The following is a 13,742-nucleotide window of genomic DNA, read 5'->3' as shown; positions in this document are numbered from 1 at the left end:
CTTTTCCCTTTTTTAGATTTTACTCCGCTTACCTCCACTTACACCTTCCTCTACTGCCACGAGACTACTTTAAAACATTTTATTTAATGCTCGTAATGCCCGCATATGTAGCATTCCAAAGATCAATGGTGTCCTCAAAATATTCTTGAATCTAAGTTAGCGAAAAAAGATGAACGCGTTATAAATGTTCAAGTCTTCGTTAATTTCTGTTTCTGTCTTTCGTTGTAGTCGTGGCAGTATCATTGCTAAGTTTAAGCTGACGTTTTTCCGGGATATTGCTAACAATCTTGGCGCTAATGTGACCAAGAAGCTTGTTGAGGCTGTGGACAGTGGAGAATTAGCAGGGTTGGCCGTTGATCAGTCATCTTTAATTATCAAGATAGAAGATGGTACGCTAGCCTTTCAGTTGTTCTTTAATATTGCTCTGTAGCAGGGCTATGCTCCTCAAAAGGATCATGTTCTTGTGGTTTGTGTGAGCTGCCTCGGCCTTCTACTTCGGCAGATAGCTCAGACCTCGGTTTTTATGATTCATGATATCAAGCGCAACCTCATCCAAGAATTGCTATGTACATTATCCCGACATTTAATAGCCCAAAGGTTTGTAAGTCGGTTATGTTCTTGTCTTAGGTGATGAATAATTATAATAACGTCTGGGCTCAAAGAAAGTGTTGATTATATATTTCCTCGAGTAATATTAGTTTTGTAGTTGTTTGTTTTGTTTTTGAACTGTTTTATCACGTTTTTGAAATTTCAGATTCAAGTGTTAGCGCCAGCAGTCAGCCTACAACAGAAGATCAAATAGACAGTAAGTTAATGTAAACAGACTAGCTTTGAGACAGATGCGAGAGTCCGTTTATTGGTGTTCTCAGCTAGAGCTATTCTGTTTAACACTTGTCTTAATTCTTATTATTACAGGCGAAAAGGGTACAAGGGTAATATACATATTGATACCAGCTATCCTTTTCCTGTTGATGTGTTGCTGCGGGTTAGGTTTGTATCTCTTCTGTAAGCGCAAGAAAGGAAATCATCCGCTAAACCACCAGCAGTTTAATAACCCGATTTTCTTCTCAAACTCCAAGCAAGAAGTACAAACAAATGGTCATGCAGTAACTTCAAACGGGACTACAACAACAGCAACGTAAGACCTACCTTGGGAGAGAAGTCGTTACAGGAGATAAATGGCGGCTGGAGGTGAAAGTAAAATTTAAAGAAAATGAATATTTTAAAAAAACATGGTCTTTGGCTTTCGTTGATAAAATTACCGTTACGGTAAAATGGAGCAATTATTCCGCATTTTAGCATCTGCGTGACGACCGCAAAGGGCAAAATGCAATAAAATGAAGTGTTACCCAAGCTAAAAAAAAAAAAAAATGGCATGAATTCCAAAATTATAGTCTGAAAGTTTTTGATATCCAACTTTTTCTTTTTTTGCAAAATTTATTTTAAAAAGCGGTAACACTTATTTTATGTGCTTTTTCTGTTAGAGGTCGTTATTTTCTTTTTATACTTGGAACGGGTGTATTTAAATTTACATAACACTAGATGTAACCCAGGCATTCATTTCTATGCGGCCTCGTTCGATAAAACACACCACGTGGTACAAATCATGAGAGAATATGCTTGGTTCTATTTGATAAGACTGTTGTGAACTCACAGCTCCAAATTAACAAGGAAATCAAAGGTGAAGAGTTCATTTTGTTAGACTCAATTCTTTAGTTGCGTGACGACTTGCTTCACTTTAGGAAGTCGGGCATGGTGTCCTAAAACGATAATTAACAAGTAGCCACCGACACTTACGTGTATAGTCGTTTTAGTAGATACTAAAACAGTGAGATGTTAGAGTAAAAAAAGATGATTTTAACTCATTTATTTATGCAGCGATTACAATATTTTCGCGCGCAAATCCCGCACGCGTTGCTCGGAGGTGAAAAAGGAAAGGATATTAGGAGTTTGAGTAGCCAATTAGAGCGCGCCTTCTACGCTAAGATTGTGCAGTTGTTTTCCCGGCTTGAAGCTCATCAGGTCTTTTTTTTTATCAATGTTACTTCAGCAGTAGCGAGCTTTTCCTGCAGAGGGTTCACATTCTCTTCGACCTGGCTCTCTCTTTTTTTCGTTCGTCTTTCAAAGTGAAAATGTCACTTCAAGGTATTTCACCTTTTTATTCTGCAAAATAAATAGAAATAAGCTGAGGGCAGGAAAACATTTGGAGAATTCTAGCGCTAATGCATGCATAAATTAGTGTTTTATCAAGCCGCTTTTACACCAGAGAGGATTCTCGATTGCCTTAGTTTTTTTGCGCAAAAGGACTTTTGTCCGTCTGGGAAACGAAGTTTCTCACTCTTAATCTCTTAATTTTGTGAATATAACGGAAATATTTCTGGTGTAATTGGATCCAAGCTGTCCCATCATATAAGTTAAGTATGAGATAACCACAAGTGTTACAAAAGTGCTTATCTCACATATATGCATGTTTATACTGGTGCATGCGCAATGTGACCCGGGAAACATGTTCTGCATCGTCTCTATGCAACGTTGTTTTTCAGTGCACATTGATTTGAATAACTGAATAATTATGGAAATGTGAAGGATGAGTTAATGACTTTATACTGGGCAATGATTTTCAGTGTATCAGGTTATATATTACTATATTCAAAAACGGAATAATCTTAACATCTAACCCTTAAAGTGCTTAGCGCTCAGTGAAAATTATAATGGACTCCTTTCTACGATGGAGTTTTTTTTTTTTAATAAACTATGTCCATCATTTTTGACATGTTAAAGATGTATCAAGTATTTCTAAACCGGGGATAAGGCTACAATTTTTCCAACAGTTTGTTGGAGTTAAGCACACTGATACAGGAACTTGTGGCTTTTAGTGACCTTAAGCAAGATTGTAATGAAAGGAATTATTTTATAAAGTGACTTCTTTTATATTTATCTACTTCTCACTTAATGTTATTTGCGTGTCTTTGTTTTCCCCTTGTTCCAGGTTTATCGTAACAAAAAATTATTGTACTTTTAGTGATTTGTATCAGCTAAAAGCATAAATAAGCATAAGATTGAACAATTTTATTCTGACTTAATTATGCTTTGCCCAAGCTTCTGCGAAAAATTTCCTGAAAGTTTTTATATATCAGAAAAAAACAACAATAAAAGAACAAGTTTTGCTGTAGAAGATAGTTACTTTTTTCTTTTTAGTGTATAGTTGTTACAGAAGACATTAAAGGGTCTTCAACTGTCCTCATTCGGGAAAAGAAAATCCTATGCCTTTCATTCGCGAAAGAATTGAATGCTCTAGCGAATTAGATCTCACTTCCTCTATGTTTGAAATTTAACTATACCATCACTTTAACCTTAATGAAATTAACCTCATCTTGGTTTCTATGCCAATGAACGACAAATTTCACGATTGTCAAAAGCTTTGTGTCCGTATGTGGCTTCCCTGGCAATTTTTCACTGCAACGGTGGAAACATAATGAACAAGATAAAGCAAGCCAAGCAAAGCACATTCCATCTCAAGGCACTTTGTAAACAATTGGGCAAATGTTTCCTGCGTTGATGAGATAAAATCTTTAACTTACCAGAGAGCTTTCGATACGAAAAAAAAGTTTGAGTGACTTCGATAAAGTATCTTTGGATCAGAAAACTGTAATCTTTCTCACAAGTGCGTTTGTCTTACAAAAAGTATCCTTTAAGGTATCTTACAAAAAGTGTTTAAAGTAGCATGAGCAAAGAGAAAGTGAGTAAACACCAATACATTTTGCTTGTAGGTATGTTCAGAATAACGGAATTATGTTCGATTTTAGACACCAGTGTCAAATTTTGGACACTATTGTCCGAGTCTTTTTTTTTTTTATTATTATTACGCCCGTTTGTTTGTCTTCTCTGCCAAGCCGTTCCGTAGGTTAAAAGGAAGTATTCTTCAATTGAGGTAGATTTAGTTTTTTCTTTTGGGCTTATGCTTTAAATTACTCGAATAGTGGATGATGGAGAGAGTGGGGAAGAGACATGCACTTAGCTGTTATTTAATTTGAATGTAAAATTCTAGGGGAACAATTCTTCTGGATCGTCTGCTAGACTTCACCGATCAATACTTAAACAACAATACGACAAAAACAGACATTTAAATACTTAGAGAAAAAAAGGCAACATTCAAAGAAACATCATAGAAAATACACAATTGAGAAATTATTTTTTACTAGCATAACTTTGAGCTTTGTGCACCCTTTAAATTTTTTCCATGATGTGACGTTATCACAGGATTTCCTACAAGGTGCCAATCTTCCAAAACTAGACCAAAATTTCAAGCGAAAGCATCATAGCTTGGAAATGGAATGGCAAAAAGAGTAGCACGTACTGAAGATTTATTTCTTTTAATTCCACTTCTGTTCTCAAACGAGATTTCTTTTCCCCAAAGATCTACTGACCCGCTCTCTTTTTTTCTGTGAGTTCCCTACCTTGTGGCGTGGGGCTGGCGACTTGTGGCGCTTGGCTGGTGGCACCTGGATGAGGAGCCGTGAGCGGGGCTTGCTGGAAATGCATAAGCTTTTGCTGTTGATGTGCCTGTGCCTGCTGCTGCTATTGTTGTTGCTGTTGTTGCTGCTGTGGTGGGATCTGCAGCTGAGGTTGGGATGTCTGTGGTTGTGGTTGCGGCTGGGCAGGAGAGGCAGCTGACGGGGAAAGGTGACCGGCAGCAGCTCGAGCGCGCAGCTCGGCGGCCTTCAGTTGTTCTATTGCTGAAGACAGTACGTTGTCCCTTTATGTGTGCAAGGGTGCCAATCTTCCAAAACTAGACAAAAATTTCAATCGGTTGCTTCTAATTTTGGAAATGGGATGGCAAAAAGAGTAGAAAGTACTGAAGTTTTATTTCATTTAATTCCATTTCTGTTCTAAAACAAGATTTCTTTTCCCCCAGGATTTACCGACCCACTCCCTCTTTCTTTTCTGTGAGTTTCCTACCTGTGGCGCGGGGCTGGCGACTTGTGTGTGACTTGTGTGACTTGTGGCGCTTGGCTGGTGGCACCTGGATGAGGAGCCGTGTGCGGGGCTTGTTGGGAATGCCTAAGCTTTTGTTGTTTATGTGCTTTTGCCTGCTGCTGCTGTTGTTGCTGTCGTTGCTGCTGTGGTGGGATCTGCAGCTGAGGTTGGGATGTCTGTGGTCGTGGTTGCAGCTGCGCAAGAGAGGCAGCAGATGATGAAAGGTGACTGGCAGCAGCTCGAGCGCGCATCTCGGCGGCTTCAGTTGTTCTTGATAGAGCTGTTGTCATTCATCAGCGAGTAGCTGTTGACGCTGATATTCCAACTTTTGGAAAAATATAACAAGACATGGAGAGCTCAGCACGTACGTTTTAAAACAGTGTACAATTCTTAGCCGTCCTCTGCAAAATAACAACATGAAATCATCAAAATTTGCAATAACCTCATCATCCTACATGCCTAAGGCCTGGAAACGCTACGTAGACGATACCTTTACCACCCTGGATCGTGGAACCGTCGATGACTTTTACGGCATCTCAACAACCAGAAGCCCTCCATCCGCTTCACCATCGAGACATAGAATGGCACCAAATTAGCCTTCCTCGACACCGCAGTTTCAAGAGAACCTGACGGCCGCCTCACCACCAGCGTAAACAAGAAGCCCACACACACTGATCAGTACTTAGCGTATGATTCACACCACCCACAATCGGTAAAACGCGGTACTGTTAAAGTGCTCATAAAACGAAACTTTTTTGCATTTTCTGATAGACATTGGAAGTACGATTTGGCGGCCGGAAAGTGTCCCCATCAAGCGCGCAGCCAAAATGATCATGTTACATAGCTGTGACGTAAAAAAGACACGTCGGCAACTTTAGTGGAGAAAGGACAAATCTAGAAGAAAGGACGAACGTATTGCATGACTGGAGCGCCAAATCGGAATGAAGTGTCGGAATGATGCAGAGTGGTTTCTGTATCTTATCTTGAAGCCTTTTTTTGTAGGTCCGATGTACGTTTCAGTAGTGCTATTGTCCTTACGTGTGACGGTGGCTTTGTAGATAACTATTGATTGGAGGCAGTACCCGTTGAGTGGGCATGGAATCTTTTGTCGGCAGTTACAAGTTTTGTTGTCTTTTGTGTTATTTGCGGTGTCATCTGCGTTGTCATCCATATGTTCCGATGAATATAAGATGCGTTTGTTGTGGTTGTCGATAATCTGCTTAGTGCTATTCATGCAGCTGCAACTGATCCTGATGGTGTTACGATTACAGATTTTTCTAAGTTTGTGGTATTTAGGGAAGTGTTTGTCAACTAGGGCAAGGATCTGTGTCCGATCTTGGTGCTTAGGGTAGATGAAGGTTAACGTGGTAGAACATGGTTAGCATAGATGAGGGTTAATGAGGGTTAACGTGGTAGAACATGGTTAGCTTAGGGTAGATGAGGGTTAACGTGGTAGAATATGGTTAGCTTAGGGTAGATGAGGGTTAACGCGGTAGAGCATGGTTAGCTTAGGGTAGATGGAGGTTAACGTGGTAGAACATAGTTAGCTTAGGGTAGATGAGGGTTAACATGGTAAAACATGCTTAACTTAGGGTAGATGAGGGTTAAAGAGGTAGAACATGGTAAGCTAAGGATAGATGAGGGTTAACAATGTCAATGGAGATGGAGCAGGTAGGAATCACTCTTAAAGTGGATGACGTTGGACATTTGCAGTCCAGAGATAAGCCCTTATTAGCAGCGAACCTGAATGGAATTGTAACAAACCTAACTACCCAAGAAAAATAGGGGATAGAAATTAAATCACCTCTAAGCAAAGTGGGAATGAGAGTAGAAGATGCATGCAAAGTAAAACATTCTTTCTGGAAAAACTTAGTGATAGAACAAGACTGAAAAGAAATCATGATTATCATATTCAAGTTCAGGGCCAATTTTATGTTGCCTCAGACTTAAATATTGAAAGTATTCATGGTGTACTTTGGTGAGGAAATGTCTCTTTTGAAAGAGAAAATTTTTTTGGAAAGCCTTTGCGAGAATCAAGAACTCTTACCTTAACTTGATTTTTTTTAAAAGGGCTCTCTATCATGAAATGCTAACCAAAAAGGTTAAAAGAGGCAAACTTTTGTACCTCCACGGTGGGTGGCTGCCATATGGGCAATATTAATGTACAGCAAATGGACTGAAGTTAGGATTTAGTAGGGCCCATTAAAACCTTTTAACCCTTTAACTCCTATGGGTGATCAAAACAGAATTTCTCCTTACAACATCAATACAATATCAAATAGAAAAGGCAAATTTCAACAAGGGGATCACAAGTTGGTCCAATACCAAATTCTCTGAACTTACATCTTTAGAAATGTATGGCAAACAGTAGGGAGAGTCACTAATAGGATCTTAAGAGTGAAAGGGTTAAAATATGATGTCATTGTAACCTTTCTTTGTCTATGCTGTGGAGTATTTCATTTCAACTACTGTTGATAAGCTGGTTTTAGTAATGGGAGAAGAACATTTGTCAATAAAGCACAGACTTTGACAATCTGTGAGGCATATGAGCTTAAAGTGTTTGGAAGTGTTCCATCCATTAAATGGTAGGTCTTTATCCTCCCAATTGCTCATTCAACATTATGTGCACAGAAGCTATGCTCATGGTTACCTAGTTTTCACCCCAGTCATCTGATACCTTCCAGCCATGAAAGGAGGCATGTTTACTATTACACCATTTGGCATGACTTCAGAAATATCAAAGCCCCTGTCAACCATTATATTGTCACCAGGCTCTTACAAATGAGAACACTGCTTTCTCCGGTAATTTGTTTGTCTAAAAACTGTTCTCCCCACAGGTCTGAAATGAAAGATACCTGACCATTTTTTGTGACAGCCACTAGCACTTTCCATGTGTTATGGTATTTATAATCTGACCGAGTTTCAGATTGTGCCAGCATACTTCATGTTTCAAGATCCGTTTTTATTAACCATTCAGTAGCATACAGCGTTGTAAGACAATACAGATGTAACTCGATCTCAGTCTAGTTAGACATTGATGGCGCATGTAATCACGTACATATTGTAACATCCTCACTTTTTTTTTTTTTTTTTTTTTTGTGAAGAATAGCTTGGAAAAAGAGAAAAAGAAAGAAAGAAAAAAAGGAAAATTAACCAATAAAAGTGTCAATGTCAGTTCAGTTCAGAATCAATGCCATAGGACAAAATCTATCAGCTGGTGAGTTCGACATGAGAGGATCGGTAAACGAGAACACTGAACCCTATGATAACCGCGAAGAAGGATTTAAAGTCACGAGTCTAGTCACGGATATAGTCCTTGAGGTATGCTGGGCTCCTCCTGACACGCTCTGACCTCCGACATTGTTCCGGGACAGTCACCTCTTCAGGGTGTGGCTCGTGAGGAGCATTGCTCTGGTCAGGGGTAGACGCTGCGGTTGTGGTCGCCTGTTCATCTGCGCTGGCCATATCCGGTTCTGGCGCTGTGATGGTGGGTTCAACTGGTGGTTCAGACGTTTTCCGCAGGTGCTGTCGGTTTCTGCGGTAGACTGCTCCGTTGTCCGTCTCAACGGTGTATGATCGCTCGTCGAGTCTTGCAGTGACTTTGGCCTTGCGCCAAGACTTATCTCCAAGTTTGAATGGCTTCATTCTAATAACATCGCCTTCAGACAAACTGGGTAAATCCTTTGCGGACCGGTTGTAGTACTTGGCTTGGGCCTGCTGGCGCTGTCGCAGCTCTTTCTTTTCCACTTCCAGATTTATGGTCCTGGGTAGTAGTAGGCTTTGAGTGGTAGGAAGGAGTGTTTTGGTCCTTCGGCTCATCAGGCGTTGTGCTGGGCTGGTCGTCGTCCCTTGTGTTGGCGTGTTTCTATAGTCGAGTACGGCGAGGTATGGGTCGGTTCCAGCCCTGATTGATTTCTTCAGAATGCGCTTGACTGTCTTCACCCCAGACTCAGCCTTGCCATTGGCTTTGCTATTTCCAGGGCTACTGGTAAGGTGCTCAAAATCCCATTTTCTGGAGAATTCAGCGAATTCGTCACTTGTAAACTGTGGCCCATTGTCACTGATCACTTGATCAGGTATACCGTAGCGAGCAAAGTGACTCTTTAGCTTCAGAATGGTGGTGCTGGCTTTAGTGTTCGGCAACCTGTCCACCTCCCAGAAATTGCTATAGTAGTCGATGGTGACCAGGTAGTCTTTGCCATCAAGAGTAAAGATGTCTGTGGCGATCTTCTCCCAAGGACGGGATGGGACCTCGTGGGACATTAGTGTCTCCTTTGGGTGCGTGGTGCTGTCGAGTTCTCTACATATTTCACAGGCGGAGATGTGGTGCTTCATTTCCGCAGACATGCCTGGCCAGTAGATACATTCACGGGCACGCCTCAGACACGCCTCTATTCCTAGGTGGGACGAGTGAATCTTCAGCTTCATATCTGGGCGAAGGCTCTTTGGTATCACAACGGAATTTCCTTTGAAAATCAGCCCATCTTGTACGGTCAGTTCGTCACGCATACTGAAGTAAGGGTGTATCAGTGCTGGAGCATGCTCCTTCTTCTCAGGCCATCCTACGAGAATAGTATCTGACAGCTCTCGCAGACACTGGTCCTTCCGAGTCTCTGCTCTTATTTCGTCTAAACGTTGGTCAGATATGGGTAGATAACGGACCATGTTGACTGATTCGAAGTCATCTACTTCTTTTCCGTTGTAGGGCAGGTAAGCCCTTGACAGCATGTCAGCCAAATGCATGTTCTCGCCACGCTCATAGTGCACGGTGAAATCGTATTTCTGTAACCTCATCATCATTATCTGGAGGCGTCGAGGCGCTCGAGCGAGTGGTTTTTGTAGAATCATCTCCAGTGGCTTGTGATCACTTTCGATGTGTACATGTCGACCAAATGTATACTGGTTGAAACGCTCAAGAGAGAAGACAATCGCCAGCATCTCTTTCTCTATTTGAGCATACCGGGTTTCTGTGTCGGTAAGGGAGCGACTCGCGTACTCTATAGGCTTGCCGTTCTGAAGTAATGCTGCACCAAGGCCACTCTGGCTCGCATCACACTGTATGGTGAGGTCTAGGGAAGGGTCGTAGTAACGTAGAACAGGCGCTTCTGTTACTAGCCTCTGCACGTTTTCAAACGCCTGGTCTTGTTCCGAAGACCAGTTCCATGGAGCGTCCTTCCGAGTCAGGCGACGAATCGGTTCCATGACTTCAGACAGTTTCGGAAGGAACTTGGCTAGATAATTGACAAATCCGTTGAGGCGCTGAACGCCCTCCACATCTTGTGGCTTCGGCAATTTTGTGATCGCCTCTACTTTGGCAGGATCAGGCTTCAGGCCCTTGTTCGTCAGGAGATGCCCCATGAAATTTACCTCGCTCATCCTCAGCTTCATCTTGTCTGGGTTGAGGACAATGCCGCGGTTCTTGCACCTTTGTAGGAGATCTCGGAGACTCCTGTCGTGGTTTGCAGTGGCTTCTTCGTCGGTCTCTCCAGTGCCATAAATGAGGATGTCGTCCGCGATGCACAGAATACCAGGTAAGCTTTCCAGTGCGTGAGTTAAGTGCTTCTGGAAAATCTCGGACGAGGCGGAGAGACCGAAGGGCAAACGAATCCATCTGTACCTTCCGTAGGGTGTTGCGAAGGTCGTGAGTACGCTGGACTCAGGGGCAAGGACACAGTGCCAGTATCCCGACTTGAGGTCAACTGTCGAGAATACTTTTGCTTTTGAGAGCTCCGGGAGTATGTCCTCAAGTACAGGAAGTTGATATCTTTCTCTCTTCAGGGCGGTGTTAAGTGGCCTGGGGTCGATACAGATTCTCAGCGCTCCAGATTTCTTCACAGCCACGGCAAGACTGCTAACCCATGGAGTGGGTTCATCGATTGGAGCTATGACCTCCAATTGCTGTAGTCGATCCAGTTCTTTCCTCAGTTTCTCTTTGAGTGACGTTGGGACACGGCGTGGAGGTGCGACGACGGGAGTTGCGCCTTGTTCGACTTCAAGGTGAACTGTTCCTGGTAGTGCTCCTAGCTCTCTTTGGAACACCTCTGGGTAGGCCGCTACTATTTTGTCAGCCGTCTGCACGCTCTTAACCTTTGTCCTTGATCGTTCAGGTGGTTTTGCGATCGTGAAGTTTTGAGTGTTGACAGTAATTAGGCCCATCTGTTGAGCTGCCTTTGCTCCAATGAGTGGGGTCAGTTGTCTATCAACGACAAGGAATTCCACCGAGAACTTCTTCTTATTCTTTGGATTGTGAAGAATTAATCGACAGGAACCCAGTGGCTTTAGTGTTGTGTCGTTCCACATTTGTAGTGTCTTTGTGGTGGGCTCAAGCTTCTTATCAGCCACAAGATCGGCGGAAATGACATTCACCGAGGCGCCGCTGTCTACTTGAAATTTCACTTCTGCCTTGCCCACAAGCATCTCAGCGTAGATTACTCTTGGGTAATCATGTTCTTGTGTAACAGCGTGTATCATGTCCGGTCGTGCAACAATGCTTGTAATGTACTCCATGTCGCTGTCATCGGAGGATTCATCTCTCAAGTTGTACACTTTTCTGGTCGGAGTAGTGCAGGTTGTTGCGAAGTGATTTCTGCCACCGCACTTCGTACATTTCGCGCCCCACGCTGGACACTTTCCTTTTTCGAAAGGATGTGCTTTGCCACAAAATTTACAGGTCTTCGTCTTCCCCGCGCGGCTTTTCCTAGACTTGTCATCACGGCGGCTGGAAGGCAGGTGTTTATCTTGCACAGCGTGAACATCTTCGTTCTGGGCGCCCGAGATCGTCTTCAATTGCAAATTTGTTGCCTCAGAACTCTTGCAAAGATCGATACACTTCGCCAGGGTGAGACTCCGTTCTTGTAGAAGCCGTTTGCGAGTGCGGTGACATAAGCATCAATGCTTTCGTTTTCCTGTTGAGTTCTGGAGTTGAAACTGTACCGTTCAAAGGTTTCGTTCAGTTCGCCGATGGTGAATTCGTCGAACTTTTGTATTATCTTTGCCAGATCATGTCTATCGTCTGGAGTGTCGAATTGGAAGCCGTTAAAAATCTTTAACGCATCAACACCGATACAGTGGAGAAACAATGCGACTTTGTACGCCGGCGGTTTCAGCTCGAGTTGAGCAATGACCATGTAGTTGCCCCACATTTGTTTCCATACTTTCCAGTTGTCCGCCACATTCCCAGTCGTAACTAGTTTTCCAGGAGGCATTATCCCGGCCATCGCGCCAAAAGGCGGGTGTTGCACAACTCCCAGTTGTGTTAGGGTCTGTTGCGAAGAGCCAGGTGGTGGCGCTTCAGGCGCCGTTTCTGAGTCGGACATTACTACGCCAAGATGATTTCAACTGTTTTCGACTCCGTAAGTGGTAGGCGGAGGATTCGTTATCCTATTTCGCTGCCACCATGTTTCAAGATCCGTTTTTATTAACCATTCAGTAGCATACAGCGTTGTAAGACAATACAGATGTAACTCGATCTCAGTCTAGTTAGACATTGATGGCGCATGTAATCACGTACATATTGTAACACTTCACTGCATCAATCCAGGATAATTCTTATAGTAGGATATTCAGCAAACCCTTGAGGCATGTTCTCTCTGACTAATTCTTGCAATGGGAAGGGGAAGAGTCCAGGAAGTTCCGCAGAAAGAAAATTTATCCATGTAATGCAAATACACAAAACAAGACCTATGCTTATTCCAAATCTGTCAGAAAGATCGAGTACAAACAATCCCACCTCCAATCACAATAAGACAAGAACAAACTCTTGGAGGTAGGTAAGTGTCCTTGAAGGTCCTGCTTTACTTTTGTTCTTATCCATCTGATAAGGCTGACTTTCCCTCTAGAGTTTCTCTTCTTTCCAATATTGCATTTTCCAGACTTTCAGCTCAATGTAATTATAAAAGCTCATTTCAGCCTCATAATTGGGAAAGCCCGTGTAAAAAAGCATAGTTGCATTGTCATCTTTAATTTTGTCCAGAGAAAACCGGCATGCAAGCAAAGCTTCCTTTTCCTTCCCTAGCTGCACTACCTTTCCTCTGCTGTGGACACTAGCTTTTCTGGCATTTCTACCATGCTGAGTAAATTTAGCACCATAGCTTCAGGATCCACAGGCGGGTCAGGCATACTCACATTAGTAGCAGAATATGGTGAAGCTGACAAAGTATTATTTAAAGCAGTTTTTCCAGTTTCATCAGAAAATTCATCTTCCACTTCAACAGTTTTTAAACTTCTAGATGTTAAAGAAGCAAAAAGCCCATCTCTCTGAGGTTGCTTCCTCTTCAGAGTTTCAGAACCTGGAAATACATCAAACAATAACAGTCAGTTTCATCTAGGTTAATAAATTTGGTTCCAAGAAAAATAAAGTGGCATGCATCTAGTCCTTTAATCTTGGTGGCCTTCATTAAATAGAGAATAATACTTGGGCGCGCGTTGATATGAAACTTCTCTTCAAATGTTTAACTCGATAGCTCACGAGTGAGCGCAGCGAACGAGTGAGATGTCGAGTTGAACACGAGAAGAGAAATTCCATATCAACAAGCAACCATGTATTATTTTGTTTATCATATAAACACAATAGCCCTTTACTGAGAAGAAAAGTCGACTTTATTAATGAATGAAAAAATGTAAAGAAACATTTTCGATCCCTTATCCGCGAAAAAAAGCGTAAAGTGATAAGAATCAAGAGATAAAAACACGGTGAATCGTTATTCCAAAAATATAAAGAAACAAACAAAAAGTGAATGTAACTTTTCACTCAAGAAATGACAGTT

The 13,742-nt window shown here is 42.2% G+C and overlaps 2 protein-coding genes, 1 long non-coding RNA gene and 1 pseudogene across 5 annotated transcripts in view; 1 reads left to right on the top strand and 3 right to left on the bottom strand.

Annotated features, from left to right (window-relative positions):
• Positions 1-3,175, top strand: part of LOC113672313 (uncharacterized) — a 39,685-nt gene extending 36,510 nt beyond the window's left edge. For 2 of the 3 annotated variants that reach the window (XR_016179802.1, XM_089182641.1), the window contains 3 exons: positions 229-389; positions 755-805; positions 916-3,175. Coding sequence is in view for 2 of the 3 variants with exons in the window: in XM_089182641.1 (XP_089038767.1) it covers positions 229-389; positions 755-805; positions 916-1,142 (439 nt within the window). In the remaining variant the exon portion in view is untranslated. The remainder of the gene's footprint in view (positions 1-228; positions 390-754; positions 806-915) is intronic. The other variant, XM_089182642.1, reaches the window with a different exon arrangement.
• A 1,452-nt stretch (positions 3,176-4,627) lies between these two features.
• Positions 4,628-5,263, bottom strand: LOC149040506 (uncharacterized). Its single transcript, XR_016179803.1, has 2 exons — positions 4,960-5,263; positions 4,628-4,789 (listed from the first exon to the last, which is right to left on the bottom strand). It is a non-coding gene; the product is annotated as an uncharacterized LOC149040506 (long non-coding RNA).
• Positions 5,153-13,742, bottom strand: part of LOC113667305 (SWI/SNF complex subunit SMARCC2) — a 39,910-nt gene continuing 31,320 nt past the window's right edge. The window contains exon 33 of the mRNA XM_089182651.1: positions 5,153-5,302. Within this exon, the coding sequence (XP_089038777.1) occupies positions 5,264-5,302 (39 nt within the window). The 3' untranslated portion in view covers positions 5,153-5,263. The remainder of the gene's footprint in view (positions 5,303-13,742) is intronic.
• Positions 7,323-8,046, bottom strand: LOC149040505 (uncharacterized; annotated as a pseudogene).

Source organism: Pocillopora damicornis, chromosome 9, assembly GCF_964200805.1.
Source record: "Pocillopora damicornis chromosome 9, jaPocDami1.2, whole genome shotgun sequence".
NCBI lineage: Eukaryota > Metazoa > Cnidaria > Anthozoa > Scleractinia > Pocilloporidae > Pocillopora > Pocillopora damicornis.
Note: the sequence above shows the minus strand (reverse complement) of the source record. Positions and strands in the feature narration are given on the sequence as shown.